Source organism: Gopherus evgoodei, chromosome 15, assembly GCF_007399415.2.
Source record: "Gopherus evgoodei ecotype Sinaloan lineage chromosome 15, rGopEvg1_v1.p, whole genome shotgun sequence".
NCBI classification, from domain to species: Eukaryota; Metazoa; Chordata; order Testudines; family Testudinidae; genus Gopherus; species Gopherus evgoodei.
This window is the reverse complement of record NC_044336.1, coordinates 15767677-15783973: the sequence shown is the minus strand read 5'-3', so window position 1 is coordinate 15783973 and position 16297 is coordinate 15767677. Positions and strand designations below refer to the sequence as shown.

The 16297-nt window shown below is 50.9% G+C and overlaps 1 protein-coding gene across 1 annotated transcript in view; it reads left to right on the top strand.

Annotated features, from left to right (window-relative positions):
• Window positions 1-11505, top strand: part of SLC9A3R1 (SLC9A3 regulator 1) — a 35802-nt gene extending 24297 nt beyond the window's left edge. The window contains exons 3-6 of the mRNA XM_030534562.1: window positions 2844-2997; window positions 6930-6970; window positions 9415-9513; window positions 10113-11505. Coding sequence (XP_030390422.1) covers window positions 2844-2997; window positions 6930-6970; window positions 9415-9513; window positions 10113-10280 — 462 coding nt within the window. The 3' untranslated portion in view covers window positions 10281-11505. The remainder of the gene's footprint in view (window positions 1-2843; window positions 2998-6929; window positions 6971-9414; window positions 9514-10112) is intronic.
• Window positions 11506-16297: the final 4792 nt, after the last annotated feature.

Sequence of the window (16297 nt, the reverse complement as noted above, 5' to 3'; positions counted from 1 at the left end):
GGGAGAGGCCTCTGTTGGATGCCGGGGGATGGAGATACTGCATTCCATGTCTTGCACCCATGAGCGTAGTCATCTGAACTGGGCCCAGACTCTCCTCTGGAGTTAGTAACATGGGAAGCGCGTCCTCTTCCTGTGCAAAGTAAGGAAAACTCAAGTCTTGCAGTCTATTCGCTTGGGGCCTGTTTTTATCCATCAAGGAATGAGTAGATAAGAATCAGCCTCTGCAGTGTGGCTCTGTCTATGACTTGAGTCCTGACGCTGGCCCAGTCGTCCTATAGTCACAACTAAAGTCTCTAGGAGGTCACACCCACCCACCTCTCCCTCACATGTTGCTGTCCGGGACCAGGACATTAACAGGAATCCTTTCACTGCTGTCTGTAGGAGGATGAATCTGCAGTGGATCCTGTGTGGCAGCTTTGTTTTCTAGGGCATAGTACACTGAGCGTGTTCAGGCCCTGATACGTATGCCAGGAAATGGCAGAGGCGATTTCCTGGCCTCTTTAGTTAGTGTGTAGGAGCCCGGGTGGCAGCTGTCCCCCAGCCTGTTTGTACACAATGCCTCATGCTCTTGCTACAGGTCTATGGCCCAACCTGTGTGCATATGCTGCCCTGCACTCCTGGCAGCTTTGCTGTGTAGTCTTGCGCTAAACACTTAGAGAAAATCTGATTTTAATGAGGTTTTGCTGGCTGCTCTGCTAATCCCCGAAAGGCTCGCTCTGGGGACCTGCAGGGGCTTGAGGGTGACAGAGCTCTGGCTGCCATCCGTGCTAGGATAACCAGTAGCAAGCCCTTTTCCAGGCTACCCCACCTTCCTAGTGCCAGATGTGGAGGGCATTCCCAATGGTACAGAGCTCTCCAAAGACTTCCTGGCCCTGGTCTCTAAACCACTTCCCCTGTCTTCAGGCTGTTCCCAGGTGAAAGTCTCTGCAGCACTGTTCTGACTCAGCCTGCTGGAATCCCATCAGTGCATTGATGGGACAGTCACTAGCAAGTCACTCCAGCCTTTCCGCCTCCCCCATCATGACCTAACCTGCCAGCCGCTCGTTTGGAGAACAGGTTAAATGTTCATGGTGGGACCTGCTGTCCTTGGGTCAGCTGTGAGGCTGTCAGTTCGTTCTGTTAAAAAGCCATTGTCTCCAGCTGGTCAAATCCTTTTGTCCTATTTTAGCAACCCCAGTACCTCGTGCTCCCTGTATAGGGAGGGGCTGTGAGATGGCAAGTTACGGGTTAGCCTTGCTCCCCACAGTCAAGTGTGCATTGCTGTAGAGTAGTGGGGTGCTGGGGGGAGGAGAGAAGTGTGGATTTCATGTGAGCATCTGGGCTTGGGAAACAGCATGTGGACCGAGCCGCAAGTCTGAAATTACCGAATGCCGTGTAAGGCCAATAGGAAGGGACTAGATCAGGTTTTTGGCGTACGACGGCGTACGACTCTTCTTTCCTTCCTGGGGTTTCCATTGCAGTCTAAAAGCACTGCAGTGTCTCATAGTGATTTAGCTGGAGTTGGTCCTGCTTTGAGCAGGGGGTTGGACTAGATGACCTCCTGAGGTCTCTTCCAACGCTTATCTTCTATGATTCATGACTAGAGCCTGGTCTACACTGGAAACTTTTGCTGGTACAACAGTGTTGGTTAGAGATTTGATTTATGTATGTATGATGTTTCTGTACCAGCAAAAGCCCTAGTGTAGACGCAGCTATACTGGTATCAGAGTGCTTTTGCTTGGATAGGTTATTTTGCTCACCAAACTGATACAAGCTACAGTTGCAAAAAAGCACTCTCTGGCTGGTATCCGCTATGTCTAGACAAGGTAGGTTTGATGGAATAGTTATGTTGGCAAACCTTTTCTAGCATGGACGTAGCCTTGGTTGCTTTCTTTCGTGTCCCTAAGTTGTTATACAGAGGAATGGGACTTATGAAAAGCCTCTGTACTTAGAGAGCCTGGACTCTCGCTCCTGCCATCAGCTGCAGATCTGATCAGCTGCAGCCTCAGCACAGCTGTGTACGAAGGAGCACGGGTCAGCTGAGTTAATGTAGTCAATGTCCTATTCAGAAATGAGGAGTGCAGCTCAGAGCTGGTAATGCTCAGGAGCTGTCCACTGGTTGCTTAGGACAGGCTCAGACATGTGCAAAACAGGAAATGTTCATAAGAGAGTCTGAAATGCAACTAACTTGCAAGACTACCGAGCCCCAATCTTTGTGTCAGACCCCAGATCTGATCTCTGTGGCACGGCCAGCTCTTCTTCCAGACCTGCTCTTCCTCCTGGGCAGGTTTTGGCAAAGGTGTCATTGGAACCCATTCTTCCTCCATCATTGCTACATGCACTTGTAAATTGGGCTGAATGCTCAGGGCTTCCCCACCTCCCATAGGGCCAGCCAGAATATTTTTGTGGTGACTTGTCTGAGGGCAGCCTGGATCCCAAGTGTGGCTGTCAGATAAGAGAATTGGTCAGAGTCTTTCTGAAGTGTAGAATTTGGGTGGAACAGGCCAACGGGAGCTGAGAGATGAATGTCACAACATAGGTGAAGTATCCGTTCCCCTTGTCACGTGGGGACTGTCACCTGTCCAGGCTCGGGGTGCAGTTGTTCTGAGCTGCTGGACAACAAGGAGTCTGACATAGGCAAGAGTGAATGTGTCTATTGCTTGGGGGCGGGGGATGCCTCATGATGTACAGCCCTGCAGTAGCCTGCCTGTTCCCGTACCAGCCCGGTAGCAACTGGATGGAATAATAGTCAGCATTGACTGGTATCAGCATTTCTGTCTAACCCACAGCCAGCCTTGTAATTCAGTACAAATCTCCTTCTTTCATGGTCTTTCCTCTAACTCTGCCCATTTCCCTTCCGGCAGGTGAACGGACAGTGCATGGAAGGGAAGCAGCACTCTGACGTGGTGACGGCTATCAAAGCTGGGGGAGATGAGACCAAGCTGCTGGTGGTGGATAGCTTAACAGATGAGTTCTTCAAGAAGTGCAAAGTCGTTCCCTCGGAGGAGCACTTGACAGGTGACAGGGTAGCAACCGTGGTGCTGGGCTTGCGTGTGGTGCTGGGGAGGGGTGGGTTTTACCTAGACAAGGCTGCAAGGTTCTCTGCAAACAGATGGCTTAATGCGGGAGATGGAGGCTGGAACAGAAGGCTTCCTGCTTATGGGTGGTTTCATTTCCTGTCCAAAATGAGAGAGGGTAGACATCTGTCCTGGTGAGACGTGACCTCTGTAGCATCTCTACGCAGCCCTTGGTGCTGACTGCTTGTGTCCTCTCTTCCTAATCCACAGCACCTAATTAGTTTCCAAGGTGCACTCTGGTTCACCAGCTCCTCTTGCTTGCCAGCTCCGTGGGAAGCTGGGAAGAAAAGTCGCCAGATTAAAGCCTTTCTGCCTGCAAAGCTGGAAACTACCTCGCAAGCCAAGGGACTTGCTGGCTTCCTTGGCATCTTTTATGTGCCAGCGGGGAACGATCTGGCACTGTCTGCCTGGTTCCCCTGCACTCAGTCATCCTGCTCCCTAACTGTGCGGGCGTCTGTCCAGGATTGTGTGAATTTTATAGCTGAAATGTTTAAACTTTGATGGGGTTTATGAGAGGAGGGGCCCAGTTTCTCTCTCTGTCTCTCTCGGATCAGAGTGCAGGCCATGTCAAGAGCATGGCTGGCGGCTCTAGCTCATGGTCCATGCCCACCCATTATCCCGGAGACCAGCAGAACACACTCCCCTCCTGCGAAGATTTACATTGGACTGATGCTTCAGTAACTGTATCCAAAAAAATGTAATTCTACCACTGGGGAGGCTTAAGGGCCCAGCTGTCCCTGCCACAAGCCACCTCTTCTAGAACATGCGAGGGTCTTGGCTTGAACCCCCTGACTGCATAAGAACTGGGGAGTCTGCAAGGAGGACCTCAGCGTCTGGCAAAACTAATAATCACCAAACAAAATAGCAGCCCAGTTTTAATTGGGCCCTGGTGACTGGCCTCAAGAGCTTTCTCTTGGGCCTAAAGACTCCTTGTTCCAATAGCTGGATTTCCTCTAGCAGCTTGGAACCCTCGGATGCCAAACAAGAATGGAAGTTGGCCAGGCTGTATGAGAGGCAGGAGGGGCTAGGCCCAGATTAGGCAATTCTGTGTCCCCCTCGGTCTGCCAGCAACTAGCAGAGGAGAGCTGGGTTTTGCTGGGTGCTAGCTGCTTGGTTAAGGGCAGGAAACACTTGGTGAGGATCTGAGCTCACGTTCTGGAGAACTAGGTTCTTTTCCACTCCTGACCCAGGATTTGGTTGTGTGTGTATGTATGCGGGTAGGGTCTGCAGCAGAAAATCCACCACCACCAGACTCTGAAGATCTGGGTCCAATGTGGCTCAAAACCCCCTAAGAAAACAAGCAATTCTGGGGGGGCGGGGTTGTTTAGCTTGAAACATGCTCCCTGGTATATTTACTCTCCAAATCCAAACCCAGCCTGTGAGGAAAGATAAATCTTGCTTAGTAGCGGAGAAGAATTGCATGGCCACCTGGGTCAGCGGAGCTAAGGGGTTCACAGCAGTGGAATCCAGTGCTTGGCTCTGAGGGAAAAGATCAGTTTTCCGAGCAGACGTTAACATGAGTCTAATGAGCCGGCCGGAAACCTCAGGAGCTAGATACAGGTGTCTGCCATTTATACCTCCTGATCCTTCACCACCACCTGTGGAGTGGGCTGGTCTCCCGTCAAGTCCTTGTTTTGTTGGAGGGGAGGAAGTGAATGGCACCTCCTAGGTCACACATGCTGTGACTCTTTATGTGCTTCCTGGCAGGGGGAGCAGGGAACTCTCTGGAATCTCTTAATTAATCCTGTTAACCTCCTTCTTCCCCACCAAAATAGCCTGGCCCTGCAGGTGAGTCTGTACTGAGATGTTCTAAGTGGCCCCTCAGAATAGCATCACCCGGGACGGATGCTCAGCTTGGGTTCCCTGCCTTGCCCAGGGAGCCTTGAGATTCTTGCTGGGGCTGATCTGAGGGAGGTTAGGAAGGTGATGCTTTCTGTGGCATAGGATCTCTTTAAAGCGAGGGGTAGGCTGGGCTAGGCTGGCTTGAAGAAAATCCCCTCCTCCACTCTCCTTGCCTCCGTCCTGGTGTCTGGCTGCAGGTGGTTATGTCTTATCTTCTTTTGCTCCGGGCGTTTCCCATGAGCTTTCCTGCCACCTGAGTTCTTCATGCAATAACACTTTGACAGAGCCTGCTGTCCAATGGCTAGAGCAGGGGCCAGGGCTGATAGATTCTGTTCCTGGGTCTGCCACTATCTTGTTGCATGGCCTTGGGAAAGTCACTTTGCCTCAGCACCAGTAGTGTATCCACCAGTGAAGTGGGTCTCATAGGGGGGTGTTGGGAAGTGCTGAGATGGAAGATGCCTCTAGGGGCACACATCTGGGTCTGCTTCAGCAGCCACCTCCTTGGGTTCATTGCACTAGTCACTTGTTCCCAGTAACATAAACTTGGGACATAACCCTGCAGTGGAGGCTCTGGCTGTATGGGACTGCGGGGATGTGGTTTCCCCACCACAGCCCCTGTTCTCAGTGTTTCTACAGCCTGCAGCTAAGCATTGGGCTCAGCCATGGTTTAGTGTTTATTTGAGAAGGTCGGTTTTAACCTTCTGCTCATGCACCTGGACTAGGAGACGTGTCCTTGTCTTTGCTGCACAAAGGGCATTTGGGTGGGGAGGTCACAACAAGGTAACTGACACGTGGTGGTTATCCTGCTGCAAAATCCTAGTGCAGACAAGTCCTTGCCATGAGGTCATTAGGTGAGGTCAGTGCTCTGCCCCCTGCTTGTGGTTCACGTCCCCTCGCTGCATCGCAGTGAGAACTACAGAGCCTTGTCTCCACTAGGGTTTCCTGGCGTTCGTTATCCTGCTGTAAAAATGCTCCTTTTTCGACAGGGAAGATGCAGCAGGTCCGAGGTGCAGTGGTGGATAGAGGGGCTGGATCTTCTCAATGGCAAATGGCAGCTTTGTCCATGGCTGGAGATGGGGGGAAGGGGGGAGCCAGCAGTCCTGTGGATGTTGGCTCCTTGGTTGCCTAGCAATCTGGCTTTGGGGGCTTTCTCGCTGCTTTTCTCTCTGGGAAACTGAACTTCCCACAGTAAAGGGGAGAGGAGACACCGCAGGAGGCATGAGCCAGCCGATTTACTCCAGGCAGAAAGATCTGAGTGCCCAGGGGGAGCAATGAAAGGTCTGCCCTGTGCCCACGGGGGGTGAATACAATAATATGGGGTTCTGCTTTAAGCAGTGGCTGGTGCTTGAAGATTCTGGGGTGTCTTCAGAGGTGCTTAAATGTCTAGCTTCCTCCTGGTCTGTGGCTGTTCTATAGAACCGTTTCCAGCTTCACTTGAGGGGGTGAATTTGCTCCCATCCCGTAGTGGGAAGTGTCGCTCAGTTTGAGAGCTGGGAATCTTCGGCTGCCATCAGGAGTAAATACGAGCTGGTTTTCCTTCACACGCCCTGCCCCCCAGGACTAACCTCTGATCACAACAGGATCTGCTCTCTCATGCCAGCAGTAAGGAAGTGAATGGCCATTGGATCTTTCTGGGTAACTGGGAGTGGCACGCTGGGCAGCTGCTGATCTGGCACAGGGAGGCTGCAGTGGCATTCCTTTTCTCTGCCTTTCGGATCCCCTCTCCACTCCAAAGGGGTAGTTTTATGGGGAGCAATGTGGGTCTGACTTGACTCGGCCAGTACAAAGGCAGTCTCAGTGCCAGCCAAGCGAAAGCATTGTCTGCAGGATGGCACAGCCTGCCTTACCCCTAGCTCTGTGCCATTGGGGTGCAGTGCATGGGCAGAGCTGGGAGGCCGCTGGATAAGCAGCCCCTACAATGATGCCCGGATCCCGGTGCCTGGATGTAAGGACGAATAAAGGCAGTGGGTGCTGGTTAAGAGAGGGTTTTGCAGGCTCTTTGTAACTGCATGTCTGTGTCTTGTCCCCCAGGTCCCTTGCCAGAGCCAGTTGCCAACGGTGAAGTAGAGAAGGTAAAGATCCTGCCAAGTTTCAACTTTTATAGATGGCATCTAAATGCCACGTTTGCTGCCTGCTGTGTTGTCACTGCAGCACGCGCACCCCTTCCTCCCCGTCACTCTGCCTCACCCCAAAACTGAGTGGCTCTTGGAGCCTGTCACATTCCCAGCTTGTGTTCCAGGGCAGCGTTGACCTTTGCAAAGGAAGGGAGAACTTCAGTGTCGGTCACCAAATGCATTAAGATGGGCCCATCTCTGCCTGGCTCCACCCCTTCCCAGGGAAAAGAATGGCCCTTTCTTTAGGAAGGGGCTGGACTCCAAAGGGCCTTGTTACTTCCAGTCTGGTTTGGAAAAACAAAACCTCATTAACCATGGTGCAGAAAGGAAGGCGTATGCTCGTTAGGGCCTGCCGGGAAATCTTAATATACATCAAGGAAAGGAGGGCGGGGAGACGAGACAGGCTGCTGTTTCAGACTAGGGCACAATGCCATGGGTGAGGACTAGGCAAATCTTGCCAATGGGATTGCTCCATTGGGCTTCCTGACTGACTAACTGGCGGTGCCAGTGGGTGGAGACAGCCTGGATATTGGAGAGGGGCCAGGGATCAAGGACGGATTCCTCCACCTGGATCCTTATCCAAGTCTAGATGAGCTGTTTCATGTAGATGTAGAAGCTGGGGCAGGAAGGACTGAACATACAAGTCCCACGGCTGTTATGCTGGGAACATCAGCATTGTTGCCAAGTTGGGTCTGGGCAGTAGGAGGACCGTAGCTTTTCTCCCTCCCATCACCCAGCCGATGGCTGCATCTGTGGCTTGACAACCTTAGTGGGCTCTCCTCTGGTGCACTCCCTGCCCTAAAGAACCTCCAGGTGTTCTCTGCACCCACGCTCACCTGGGCCTTGTTTGCCTGGGGCCTGGCCTACGCACCGTGTTTGGACCCATTCGTTTCAGTTAGGGCAGGGGCTTCCTACTGACATGGTTCTAGCAGCATGACTCTTAGTGTGGACACAGTTCTACTAGGATAAAAGTGCAGAACAGACAGGAACAAGCTAGAACTATGGAAGCCCAGTAGAACCATGTCCACACTGCGGGGCTGTGCAGCTTGAATGATACAGCTTTCAAGAAGAATGTGTAGGAGTAGCTCTCCAGGGCAGAGAATGGTTATTGTACCCTTGAGGCACTGAGTAACAATGCTTAGACCCTAGCCCTGGAGCTGTGATGTGGCCAGTCGCTCTGGATGGCGGGAGAAGGGAAGGGGTCTCCGCGTGCCCTCTCTCTCCCCCCTGGCCTATACAGCACTAAGGCCAGAGCTTAAAGCAGCACAGCTGCTGTGTTTAATCCTGCCCAGCTCTGAACAGGAAGCACTGAAGACTGTCCAGAAGATGCTTATTAATCTGCAGCCTGTCAGCAGCTTATGTGCTCAGAAGAAGGATTTCCCAGACCCCTCACTTACTGGTCCCACTGAGGGAGGAGCTAATTGGCATCAGTATCACTCCGCTCTGCAGGGAGTCACACAGACCTTCTGGACGTATGAGAGATGTCGTTTGCATCTCCCTCCCCTCCCGAGGAAGGCGCTTCGTTCCCTGCAATCCAGGGTGGGGCCCTGAGCCTTCCTGGAGAGGATCTCGCTTTTAGTGAGATTCCAGTCTGTGCTGGCAGGCGGGCAGTGTTAAGGGGAGTTCTGGTGTTTTGGGCTAATCCTGCCTTGGTGTTTCAATCTGCTTTCCCTCTGGCTCCTGCTAAATGGAGCTGAGCAGCTGTCAGCCCCTCTGATCCCCTGAGGAATGCAAAGCCAGGAGGAGGGATGGAGTACTCTAGGGCCCTGACCTGTCATGCAGGGCAAGTGCCTCAACTTCTTAGAGAAGCAAGAGAGCTGGCAGAGTCTGCAGGTGAGATTTGGGGCGCTGCATTAAAAATTACAGACTCATCTGCTCTGCACTGCCCACTGCCCCGACCTTGGGTGCCCCCGCCCTCTCAGATCCACCCATGGCCCTGCCTGTGTAAGGCACCCCCAGCACAGGGTTCCTCTGAATCTACTGGCCATTGACTGGTACACAGCAGTTGTCCTCTCCCCAGATAAGGTAGATCTCTAGATGTTTTTTGGGCACAGGCTGTTTCAAGAGGGTAGTGTTTGGAACTGGCCCTGCCATCTGCTGGCAGGCATTATGAAACCTTCTTCTCAATGTGACTTCAGTGTGAGTTTCCCTCTCCTATAGCTTTCAGAGTAGAAGCTGTGTTAGTCTATATCAGCAAAAAGAACAGGAGTACTTGTTTCACCTTAGAGACTAACAAATGTATTTGGGCATGAGCTTTTGTGGGCTACAGGGGATCCACTGCACAGAGGGAAGAGGTGGTAGGAATGGCTGGAGAAAAAGTGGGAGTCTGCTGGCTGCATGACCTGCCCCTCTGGCTGGGGGAGGTGGCAGCTCAAGGTCTCACTTGGTTTCATTTCTTTCAGGAGGACAGCAGAGAGCAGCGGCCAGAGTCCATGTCTGAAAGTCCATCGAGCCCCGAGCCAATGGCTGTGTCCCCCTCTTTCAAAGAGACCTACAACGAGGTATGGCAGCTGCCTGCTCCGCAGGGCTTTGGGTTGCACCTTGGGGACAACTGGCTGATTGACACAGAAGTGAGGAGGGGGCTAGGATTTACCTCCTGGGCTGGTAGGGTGGGAGGATGTTGGGGAGCCAGCCCCTTCCTGGTGCATGGGAAGAGACCTTTGCCTTGGAAACTCATCACTTCTCCTTGATGGAACAGCAGAACCCTGGTGTGTAGCAGTGGGCTCATCCCTTTCTCTGGCCAGGCCTGGCAAAGCATCACCTATGCAAGAACAGTCTTGCACAAAAGGCTGTGTCTCTTTGTAGACTCTTGAATAAAAGTGGGCTGATTTCCAAAGGGGCTGAGTGCAGGCCACTCCCCTTGAAACCAGGAGAGCGGCACGTACCCAGCACCTCTCTAGATCATGTGGCTCCTTCCTAGATACCGGGGGCTGTTCAGAAGGTAACTGTAGGCAAACGGTGGCTTGATGAAATAGCTTGGGCTTGAGGCAAGGGGAGAATGCCTAGGATAGTGAGGGATAGAGGCAGACCATCTGCTCGAGTGGGTGAGATCAGGGTGAAATGCTCGAACGCTCACTGTGCCTGTCGTTCACCTTTGCAGTCTGACTTGCAAGAGAAGGAGGAGAAGCGAAACTCCACGCCCGATCCGCTCCTGGACCTCAACGTTCCCCTGGCTGTGGCCAAGGAGCGTGCGCACCAGAAACGCACCAGCAAGAGGGCGCCGCAGATGGACTGGAGCAAGAAAAATGAACTGTTCAGCAATCTCTGAAAAGCCCCCCAGCAGAGGAGAGGAGAGGTAGCAAACTCTCCAGCATCTGGCCCAAATCTCCACCAGCATCTCACTTTCTTCCCAGTCTCCAGTTTCACTAGGGAGCGGAGTCCTTTTTCCCCCCACACTTGGATTGCACAATTTGGTTGTCTCTACTGTAATCTAAAGGAAAAAAGCACAATGGCTCCTTTTGCGAGTTTCCAGAGCAGTGTTAACATTCAGAGAACGACAAGATGTTTTTGTGTGTCTCAATAGCTTAGGGTTCATGCATGGTAAGGGGTTGGACCATTCCACGGCCCAAATCAAGCCCCTATGTGTTTGGAGTGGGCACTGTGGAACACCTCTCATTCTCACTGGCTTTTTACTGAAAGCTTAAATCCATGTCAATGCAGGGAAGACGTTCAGCAGTGACGTGGGATTTTGAGTGCCTAATTTGAGACCCCTTAAAGAGGCCTAATTGAATGCTTGGCTCTTAAAGGAGCTTGGATATATTTTCTGATGTCTCCAGCTGAGCACCCAAAATCACTAGACATATCTGAATAGCTCAGCCTTAGGCTTCAGTTTGGCCAAGAACCAAACAACATTCTTTCCAAGAGTTACTATTTGTTTAGGGTGGGGTTTTTTTTGTGTTTTACCTCTGACCTGGGGCTTCCATCTACAATGATCCACCCCCATCAAATCCCCTGGTCTGAAGGTACCCAGAGGGCACTGTAGTTGAATCACTTTAACCAAGCACTTGTGTGAATCCCGTGAAACCAGTGTCCTGAACATGGCTCACTGAACCATTTGTCCCAGGCCAACTGGAAGCAAACTTTCAAAGGATCTAGCTCCCTAGGGTAGCTGAGGCCTGAGACCAGAAGGGCTTCCCTTGCCATGTTATACCCAGGGGGGTTGTTCCTGCAGGGGAGGGCTGTTTGGACCAAGCACAATGACCGATAACTGCAAGCAGGAATCTCCTCCGATGGCTGGTTACTCCTGGAGACCGAACTGATCAGGGTTTTGAATACTGAAATGTATAATGTAAAGGTTTTTAAATAGACTCTCTCCATTTTCTGAAATGAGATGTTTCCAATCACACTGATTTTTTTTTTAAGGAGGGGGAGAGGAAAAAGATTTATTCTGTGGTGATTTTTCCCTGTGGATGTTTTATTTCCGTGTTTGCGATCGAGGTGGTATTGTACTGTCAAGCTCAAGAGAAATGCTCTTTACTGGGGGAAAAAAAATCCCTCCTGACTTTGTGTGTTCATTGGATGGCTAAATCCTTCTAAAGCTGTCCGCCTGGGGGTTCTGAGCAATCCCCTGATTGAGCACCTCGGCTGCTCTGTGGAGAGAGACGTGATCATGTAGCTGCCAATGGCTGCTGAGAGTGAACGTGTTTCAGCACCTCCACCTAGCAACCATTGTCCGGGAACAACCCTCTATGAACTGCCCTAACATGCTGCCCCACTGCGCTAGTGCATTGTGGGAAAAATCTGGGCAGTGCTGCTGTGCTGGCTCAGCTAGTGGTGCAGTGCATTTTGGGATAGCCTCCTGCCCGGAGGTGGGACTGGCTTACCTGGCTTGGCAGGCACATGTGGGCAGGCCTTCTCTCACAACAGAAGGGACAGTATTAAAACTCGGCCACAGCCCGGCACCTGAATGTGTCCCCACACCTGTTAAGTGGGAGCAGCAGTCAGCTGTGTACAAGCTCATAACAATGCTGTGGTGTAGACAGGACCCTGGGGCATGGGGAATTGCACTTCAGGAAATGTCTGCTAGTGTGGTTTTCATAGCTAAAGTGCTGCCTGTGCAGTGGTCCTGCTTGGGGTCAGGATAAAGGCCAGCAGCCATACCCTGCCCCTTATTTTCAGAGTAAGAATAATTGCCACTGGTGTGGGTCTGTTTAAGCCCCTCCCTCCATCAGAGCATGGGAAATTCCAAGCCTGCTGAAATTGGCAGTTTAAAGGTTTCCGGTGCATTTGGATGATGGCACTTTGCAATGTAGTGATGCATTCTGGGCCAAGTGGCCTTCTGGAACCTAGCGAGGGGAGGGAGAAGAGAGGGATTGGCTGGACCCTCTGAGGGTTAATGTCTCTGGATTATTAAAATGCTCTAATCCCTGCTGCTCAGGGCTGGGGGTGGGTGGGAGGAGGTGCCCATGAGACCAGCTAGGGCTGTTGCTGGAAAGGATTCCCAGGGTAGGGTCAGAGCAAGCCTGAGGGACTGTCTTATCTCAGTGTTTACTGACCTGATTAGAGGGCAGCAGCCCCTAAACTCTCTGTGAAAATAAACCAGCTGCTTTGCAGTCCATCACCATTTCACAAGACCATGCACATTCCAAAACAATCCCAAGTGGCCCAGGCCGGTAAACATGGGGGTTGCTTCATCAGAGCCTCTCTCAAATGGCAGAGGTGTAGGGGTTAACAGATGACCACGGGACTGCTCCTGGGTTGGTGTGGGGTGAGCTTGGAGCAGGCTGTCACAGAGTTCCCTCCCCTCTGGTAAAGATGTGATGGGAGTAGGGGGGAGACTGCTTGGGTGAATTCCAGGACTTGACCTAGCAAATCACTAAGGTGTGTGTGCCTGACCTATAGTGGAACATGCAGGTAAGTGAGGAGCCACTGGCCGTGGAAAAGAGGAGCCTGAAAAAGGAACAAGGGGGAGGAAGCATGGAGGAAAGGTCTACTCCATACATCAGATACACCCATGATGCTGTAACAGCATTTGGTGGGCAGGTGCAGACCAGAGGCTGGGAAGAAGGGCAGGGGCAAACAAATGCATGAGGGCCTCCTTAAGGAGAAGCGGTTGCCGGAGGCAGGTAAGGTATGCCTTGTGTTGTAGGCAGGTACGGAAGGCAGATTTCTAAGGGAGTGGGTGACTTGTTTCCATTCCCAGATGTGCATGAGATGGGCCTGTCTTGTGCTTGTTGATGAACAATGGCATTTAGACTCTAAAGGAGGAAAACTACAGTAAGCAAGAGGAAGGCGATAGCTGCAGGACAGTGATGCCTAATAGCGAAGGCAATAGTGGGTAAACTTAGAGGACTGATTCACTGACAAGTGCTGTGTCCCTTCTTATGTGGCTTGTTCTCATAGCATACAGCCGCCTCCTGCTACCAGCGAGCAGAGTTGCTTCTCTAGCTCCTGGCAAGACAAGTCTTTTGGCTGAAGATCCTGGGTTCTATCCCTGGCGGAGGTGACTATTTGGAATCGAAGTCAACGGTTCCTGCCTGGGAGAATAAGATTAAAATGAAGGTGAGAGCTGAACAGAGTAGTTGAGCTATGATCAGTATGCTCCACCCCTGTCCCGGATTATAATAGGATAATGGTTTGGGCTGTCATAACACCAGAGAGCAGCCTCTGTATAAGATGATCTGTTACAGAAACTTTACTCTGACTCCAGTGCCCGCCTCAGTGGTGTAATGACTTTACTAGAAAAGCTGAACTAGTGCCGTGTAATAACCCACAATATTGTGGATGTGGTGGTGAGAACGTGGAGTCTGTACTCTGTGAGCAGTGAGACGCCACTTAGAGGCTTGTAGTGGAGGAAATAGGCCTTGGAGGGGAAGGTGTCCAGTGAAGTGCTTGCAGAGCCTGGCTGCAGATAGAGATTGTTCCAGGGCTGCCACCTTGTGGCTTGAGCTTAGCAGCAAAATCGGTGTTTGCAGCACTATTTATATGTGTGCACAATGCTGAGTAGCTTAAGTGGGTTAAACAGATAAGTCCTTAGCCTGCAGAATGTACAGCTAAAAGGCGTGGTTGAGTACAGTACAATGCAAAACAAACCAGGACGGCTGTCTGGTCATAACTGCAACATCTCACGTGGCAAGACTATTTCTGTAACGCACTAGAAACTTTCCAGGGTTCAATTACAGTAGAACCTCAAGGTAACGGTCAACCACACACACCTCATTTGGAACTAGAAGTATGCAACCAGGCAGAAGCAGAGACCAAAAAAAAGAGCAAGCAAATGCAATACAGTACTGAAATAAACTACTAAAAATAATGTTTGTGCTTGTTTCATTTAAATTAAGACAGTTAATTATTTTTAATTATTTCATTTAAATTGAGACTTTTTTTCTTCTGTCATAAAGTTTCAAGCTGTATTAACTCAATGGTCAGTTGTAAACTTTTGAAAGAACAACCAGACTGTTTTGTTCAGTGTTATGAACAACCTCTGTTCCCAAGGTGTTGGCAACTCTGAGGTTCTACTGTACAATAACAATTGCCCTCCCCCAGCTCTTGCATTTGTGGTTGGTAGTGGAACCCTACAAAGCAGGATCTCCTCCATCCCCTTTCGCTGAGTTCTAATGTGTCTGCTGCATGGTCAGCTGTAAGGGGACCTCACTCCCAGGTGTTTGGAGAACGGCAACCTCAAGGAATTGGGGTGTTCCCTAAATGGGCTGCTGCTCCTGCCCACTTTGAGCACACTCTTCACTGTGCTTCAGAAGCAAAATGGTGGAATTTCACATGATGCAATTGTGATGAAAAATGCCCAAGTGCCAAAAACTCTATTGCCTGATTAAGAACCTATTATCCTCCAACAAAAAAAAAATCGTCCCACGGTGCCACCGGTGGGAACTAAATGGAGAATTTCCTGACTTTTTGGTGTTTGTTTGTTTTTGGCACGAATCTTCATTCTGCCCACTGGGCCATGTGAGTGTGTCTTGGCCCTTGTCTTTCTGCCCATTTTGGCCCAGAACTGCAGGTTTAGCTAGTCTTACAAAAGCATCAGTGCACGTTTTTCAAATGTGCAGGTTACATTTAAGTGGGTGGATGAAACAAAGCTTATCAAGGTGAAGGAAACCCACCAGTCAGAGAGGAAGTTAAAGCAGGGTGTTATTTCTAGCCAGAGCTTTATAAACACTTAACTGACACTGGCAGTGGCCTGAAAGGGAAAACAGACTAAGGTGCAATCAGAGCTACTTCATAGTCCTGGGCAAAGATCCTTTCCTGCCTTAAAATGACTGGCCCTTTTTTGAGGAGCTACCTCTGGGGCAGATGCTATCATTGACCAGGACTGAGGGGGGAGAGGATAGAGAGAGGGCTATATCCAATCATGACTGGTGTGGAGAAAGTGAATAAGGAAGTGTCATTTACCTCTTCATGTAACACATGAACCAGGGGTCACCCAGTGAAATCAATAGGTAGCTGTTTTAAACTAAAAGGAAGCATTTCTTCACTCAACACACAGTCAACCTGTGGAACTCATTGCCAGGGCTCTTGTGGATAAGGGGAGGGGGCAGAGACATTTGAACATCCATGTTCATTCATTAACATTTGATGAAAAAACAAGGCAAAAATTCCATGGACGTGCCATCCCATTCTTTCCTCTGCTCTGATTTGCTTTAGCCTAGCTGAGTGCCAGAGCAGTGAAATACTCCTGGTGTGTTAATGTCAGCAGAGGGTTATTGCAGTAACCTTCTAGGGTGTGGCTGGGGAGAGGAGCAAGTGTATGATGCAAGCAAACAGCCAGGGTAATCTCCCGGGCAGAATACGTGCCTCCCTCTGAGTCATTCGGGGAATCCAGACAAATAATGGAAACACTTTAGAAATCTGGAGTACCCTGCAAACACGGCATTGACCAGATGTGGGGCTGGCTTGTAATATTGGCCAGGCTGCACAGGCTGGTAAATTCTAATGAGGTGAACTGAGAAGCAGGCTCAGACATCCACACCTTCCTGAGTAGGCCCTGCAGTCCACAGCCGTGTGCCCTTTCCTCCCCTGCAATACCCCTGCCCTCACACCCACAGATCCAGGGCTGTAATTTTAGGCTGCGTCATGGAGGGTTCCGCTGGCATTTGAACCCAGGACCTCAGGCAAGAGCCATGCCCCAGGGCGGTACGGCCCAGCTCCATGGATGATGACTTCCCCCTGAGTCTGGATCTTTTATCTGTCCCCAGGGGCTGCTTGCAGCAGCATCCCAAAAGACTCAGAGGTGAGGCTCGCTGCTGCCACAATGGACAAGAACAAGGGCCTGCAGGTTAAACAAGTGTCATTCTCGTAAGGAGCCGCCAGGTCGTAAATAGAGGCATGGAT